This window comes from Heliconius melpomene, chromosome 14 (genome assembly GCF_056956725.1).
Source record: "Heliconius melpomene rosina isolate 202511_hmr_F chromosome 14, ASM5695672v1, whole genome shotgun sequence".
Classification (NCBI taxonomy): domain Eukaryota; kingdom Metazoa; phylum Arthropoda; class Insecta; order Lepidoptera; family Nymphalidae; genus Heliconius; species Heliconius melpomene.
Window position 1 is genome coordinate 5,876,055 of NC_140402.1, and position 6,000 is coordinate 5,882,054.

Sequence of the window (6,000 nt, forward strand, 5' to 3'; positions counted from 1 at the left end):
TTGAGGTATTTGTGGTGTAGTGCGATGAAAGGGGTGGGTGTAGGTTCGATTTTCTCTTAGTGGAATTATTTATTTTCAACGGGGAGTTGGTATACGGTTATGAGTCGAAACTGGAGAACAGAGAGGGTCCTGTCACTAAATTCTCTCTGCCTACCTGACTATATGCGGAATAATGAAGCTGAAAAACATATAATATATAATTTATGATGATATATACAGCGTGAAAATAAAAATAAAAATAAACGTTTAAAGTTAGCAGAATGTCCGTAAGTTAATTATAAGTATTGCACAATAAGTATAACGTTACAATTAAATTTTATTAACAATAGGATTAAAAATTGGATTTTAAAATAGTGACCGTATTAAAAATGTACGGAATGTCTAGGTTACACTAGGTTCCCTCTGCCTACCCTGCTGTGTGGAAGACAACATAGGGAAAAAATGTCTAATAAATATGAATTATTGTCAGTCGTAAGAACAAGAAAATAAGGCATTTCACGCCTCAAATTTACATTGTTACGCATCCATTAACGGTAATTTTTAATTAAAAAAACTTTTAAGTGCGAATTGGACTCGCCCACCGAGGCTTCCGTACCAATTTACGGAAGTACAACTTCCATATGGGATTCCAACATACATATTATGCACCCATTTTATATGAAATGAACTACAAATACAAATTTGTTATTAAATTTTTCTAAGAAATAATCATTATCATTAAATTTTCATTTTCATTGAAATTAAATTTTCGTATTGTAAGTTCTTATACAGAATGCAGCAAAATCAATGCATAAATGCGTATCTTGACTTAGAAACTTGATTTATTTTTTGAAGCTTGATGCTTCCACGCAATCTCGAGATAAATGGTATTGGCAGACGGACAAACAGACAAACTTGTGATTCTATAAGGCTTCCGTTTTGTCTTTTTAAATACGGAACTCTAATTACCAAAATATTGTTATATTTCAATTTTTTTCAGGACCATATCCCAATTCCGTTCCCCAATTTCCAATAAAATCTCAATGCATTGTGTGTTGAGTGGAGGAACTCAATGCTGCGTTTTGCGATGTCACCAGAGCGAGGAAATTAAAATATTATAATATCTTCTCCGAGTGGGGTTCGAACTCGCGTCGATGAAACTCGCGTTTACTGTCACATGCTTATACCCCTTCGCCATGACGACCTCAACAGCAAGGTTAATTATTATTTAAAACTTTTAATTGAATTTATCTTTTAAAATTCCGTTCAATATAATAAAATAAGGACCATGAGATCGTGCACTTTTTTCTAATACTTTTTTTTCTAATAAATTTCTAAAATGGCCCAATTTATAATGTGACCAGGATATAAATATGCTATTATATACTTTTAAACGTTCACTTTCTTTATTCTTTCTCTACTTGCTTTGTATGCACGACCACATACACAAACAAAAATACTTCTAACCTACTTATAACTAAAGTGAGAGAATCAATTGAATATATTTTATTTTACATTGAAGGTTTCTATATTGACAACGTTTACCTAATACAATAAAAAGGAGTAATGTATATATATAATAAATAGATGGATAATAAATAACGGAAACAAAATGATGACAAATTGTAGATCGTACCGCATGACCCCGGTGAGTGAAAGTGTTTGAGTAATATATGCTAAATATGTTAAAAAACTTGTTTTCTAACATCTCTTTATGTCTGTCATAATAAAGGTAAATCATTTGTGGCCTTTTCTTCAATTATATGAAATATTTTTTTACCAAGGTAGGAAGAAGGAACCTGGACCTAAGGCGGAACCCAACATTGCGGTTTTGTTTTGATACAATTAATTAACTACAAGTAACACTTTTATTTGCTTATGTAAAATTTATAGTAAAACAGTCATTACACTTCGTTAACATATAAAGTTTTCCAAATATATTCAAAAAGAACACCAAGAACTCTACCCCATATTTCCTGAAGGGCATTCCATGCATAGGTTTCTGATGAGTTCACAGGCGCTGCGTCTTCAGGTTCCGCATACAATTGCATAACTAATTCTAAAGCAAATGGTATACCGTACACCTAAAAATATTTTTAAAATGCTGAAATATACATATATTTTATTAAATGTCTCTTATTTTTATTCCTTCGCTCCAGTAACAAGATAAGGCAAGGCGTTTACTTCCACCACTCAACACATAATGCCCCAAACATTCGGTGGATGTGGGGGACGGAGTATCTTATCACTAGATTCTTTATGTATGTATTATATTGAAATGGTCTTACACTAGAAGCATAATCCACGCTCGACCCCCCAACCTTTCCGTACCAATTGTACAAAGTATCCACATTAACGGAGAGTATTCGGAAGCTAGCATTCCTTATCGATTCGTCAATTTCTCCTTTTAAATCTATATATTTGTCGTCGTCCAAACCAGAATCTGTATAGCCTTTTGGGTATAATACGGCATCTCCCTGCATTATGAGATGAAAGTTTCAATGAGATATAGTGCTGTTCAAAATAGCTTCAGAAATTTCAGACAAAATAAAATAATATTAATAGAAATATTTTAGTAATTAGTACAAAGCTTTTGTATTGCTAGTAAAATCTGTTATAGTAGTACAAAAGTTTTTTAATATTCCCTACCACAATGAAAGGATATCCCATTTTCAAGTATTGAAAAGTTTTTTTTCTTAAGTTAGGGTCATTTGGAATATATGCGGATATATGGAATATGTGCCAAAATAAGTAATTATATGTTACAAAAAATTCAAATTAGGAGAAGGAATAAGAGCAAGTCCTCCTTTTTTTTGGTGACCATTGAATTTACAACGACAATAATAATATAAAGTTGGATATCTAGAGAAATGTTCTAGCAAGTTGTAAAACATTATATCTTTATTAGATATATCATACTACATTTAAAATTATTTTTATAGATGTTTTTTTTACCTTAAAAGTATCTGCAGAGTACGTCCCTGCGTGAACATTGAAATAAGCAATAATTTTATGGGAATATTTATGAAAAATATCACGAATGGCTGTCGTTTCGGCTTCAGAAAACGGAACTGGTCCTGGATACTCCTGGTGACAGGAGTTTATGCTATGATTATTATTCCACGCTACATCAAAGTTGCGGTCCAATGCAACTCCCGGGCATGCACCTTGTAAGGCGACGTTTTTATTCCATAGATTATCTGTCTAAAATTGTATAGTTAGCTATAGTTTTAAAAAGCAATTAATTTATATTAGTTAAGCGCTTAGTAAAATTGATATCTTCTACAAATACTAAAATAACTAATAAATAATTTCCCACTGTATTCTGCACATAGCAGTATAGGCAGAGAGTTAAGACACTAAACTAAATAATGAAAATACAAAATATTTCATTTCCCCAAATGGGAATCGAACCTAGCCTGCTTCGTCCGATTAAATTAAAAAATAAGCCTATATACGCACATAACTATGCGCAAATCCGTCAGGGTTCGCCATAGGTATCAAATATATATCAAACAAATGTAAATTCTTCGTATACATCGTTAGTAGAGCTAAAAAATCCTTCTCATCATAGAAACACTGAAGATCTCGTGCACCCATAACATTGAGACCATGCACTATAAATATTATTTTCTTTTCGTTGACGTCTAAATCGTATTTGCTCTCACTAGCCCTAAGGCGAAGCGAAACTGATGTGTTGATTTGTTTTTCTGATATTTTTAGTAATACTATGTCGTTATATTCAACAGTTCGCCCTATTACTTCTGTAGTTACGTTCGCGTTTCGTATCTTTTTTGTTAAACGCATAAGTTGCTGTTTTATCTGCAAATTAGAATTTTTATATAATTTTGCAATAATACTTAATTCCATAGTTATAATTATAAAAAACTTGATATGCAAAACCATAATTTTTGGAAAAGCGGTAAAATGATATGGCTTTTTTCTACACCTAATCTCGAAATTATGGTAAAGTTGGTAAAACTGTCAGAAAAAAATGTTAGTTCATTTATAGCATTCTATTGAACTGTAGGTACATGTTACATGTGACATGAGTTCTTTCCAGAAATAAAAATGCTTGTATAAGTCAATTTAAATACAGAATATTTCTTTGATTATAATGAAAATTATTTAATCACATGTGAAACTTACGCTGTACGGACTCAGACGTATGCTTTCTTCTTCAGCCAATGCTTCGACATCATCACCTGGACTGGAAAGAATAGATTGTGTTTAACCATTATATTTAGCAAATATAAATTATATGCTGTCGTGTGAACGCGATGGTTATGGGTTCGATATCCCCTTGGATAAGTAAGTAATTTTCATTTTCTCGCTCTGATAAGGATGACAAAGGCCGGCACTCAACTCACAATGTATCGGAAATTAGGAGAAAACTAAAAAACCGGACAAGTGCGAGTTAGGCTGTCTGTCTGTTAAGAGCCTTTATCTCAGAAACGCTTGGAGATATCAAGTTGAAATATAAGCCATATACTCAATTTTACGGCCCCATGATTTCCTGATAAAAATCGTATTTCTACTTTTACATCATCATCATCATCTACAGGTAGTAAATACTAGTTCAGGAAAACATTTGAAAACTATACATTTTTGGTTAAATTGTAAAAAACTAATAACCTTGTACGAAACCCTCAGTAGACGTACTGAGGGTTCCGTACAAAAATTGGAGGTCTCGAGTTTTTTCTCAAATTCAAGCAGCCAAAGCCCTTTCATCTGATATCTTATTTGAATTAGCGGCTTTAATACTAAATTTTGCCCCCTTTTTAGGCCAATATAAAATATAAAATAAATTATAAACATAGTCAAAAATAAAAAGAAACTTACTTTCTTAAATCTCCTTGTAACATATACATTTTAGTTATGCGTGGTGAGCTATAAATTTTAAATTATTAGATTTATCCAATTTTAATGACATTAAATAAAATTAAAATTTCATCTATAAATAAATAAGCAAAAAATAATAATTTATAAAATATTATTATTAAAGTACTGTTAACTTACGATTTCTGTTTGTGCTGTCGAAGAATTTTTGGACCTTTTGAAGTTTTTTCATCAAACTTTGCCACCGGCTTCCTGTTATAATATTTGAACTCTAAGTAAATCTTTACAAAAAAGGTAAATTTTCATTTTGTAAATAAAATATGTTCAAAAATGTAAATCAAACTTACCAAGGTTGTATATCATCTTTTTCGTGAGCTGTAAGTATAAAATAATATACAGGGTGTAAAGTATGTAGTGTAATACAGTGTGTATAAAAATGGTGAAAAAAAAATACTACATCTTAACTGTTGACTAATCCTGTATAATTTTTTTAGGTATAGATTTGAAATATTTTACCCTATATACTGCTCCCATAAAAAGAGCTCAGACGCTTCCACCTGTATAATTTATAAATGTCTGGTTTGAAATTTAGTTTTCAGTTAACTAATATAATAAATTAACAAATTAATCCATCCATAATTCTCCAAAATTCGGCGGAAAATGGGGGGTACTCCACCCCCCATTTTTCTTAACATTAGTGTTACGTAAGCCCCATCTGCTGGCCCTAGCACCTGAGGAAACCGCGTGAAGCTGAAAAAGAATATTTACCTTTTTTTGTATAACACAATGTAATGCATATGGTAAACAATAAAAATATTATTTTCTGCGGAATCATAATAAAACTACCTTTTAAAATTGTTTCGACACGCTATGCACTGAAATATTATTGCAATAAATAAAATTAAAGTGATAACAACTGCCATATTGAATTTGAAATGCGAGTACAAATTATTATTTATATTTTAAATTTACAATGTTTTTTTAGTTTCACGCTCACACGTAGGATAGGCAAAGGGAATCTATTGTTTAAACACTCCATTCTTTGGTGATTTCTGGAAGCATTTCGTGTTGATGAGCGGAACTAAACGTCGCGCTTTGCGTCGACTCTAAACGTGACAGATGGTGGGTTCAATTCCTACTCGAGAAAATGAAATATTCACTATTCTCATTTCTTCGCTCTGG

At 31.7% G+C, this 6,000-nt stretch overlaps 1 protein-coding gene across 1 annotated transcript; it reads right to left on the reverse strand.

Annotated features, from left to right (window-relative positions):
- Positions 1-1,883: 1,883 nt before the first annotated feature.
- On the reverse strand, positions 1,884-4,850 carry LOC146532118 (carboxypeptidase B-like). Its single transcript, XM_085197752.1, has 6 exons — positions 4,822-4,850; positions 4,129-4,189; positions 3,442-3,801; positions 2,935-3,183; positions 2,268-2,456; positions 1,884-2,063 (listed from the first exon to the last, which is right to left on the reverse strand). Exons 1-6 carry the CDS (start codon positions 4,848-4,850, stop codon positions 1,884-1,886), a joined length of 1,068 nt encoding a protein of 355 aa, XP_085053878.1.
- Between the last annotated feature and the right edge of the window lie 1,150 nt (positions 4,851-6,000).

Coding starts and splice junctions, on each gene's coding strand:
- LOC146532118 (XM_085197752.1), bottom strand. CDS start 4,850: ATGTATATGTTACAAGGAGATTTAAGAAA. Junction 3,184..3,441: donor ACGGATTTGCGCATAGTTAT/GTGCGTATATAG, acceptor ATACAATTTTAG/ACAGATAATCTATGGAATAA. Junction 2,064..2,267: donor GCGTGGATTATGCTTCTAGT/GTAAGACCATTT, acceptor AAATATTTTTAG/GTGTACGGTATACCATTTGC.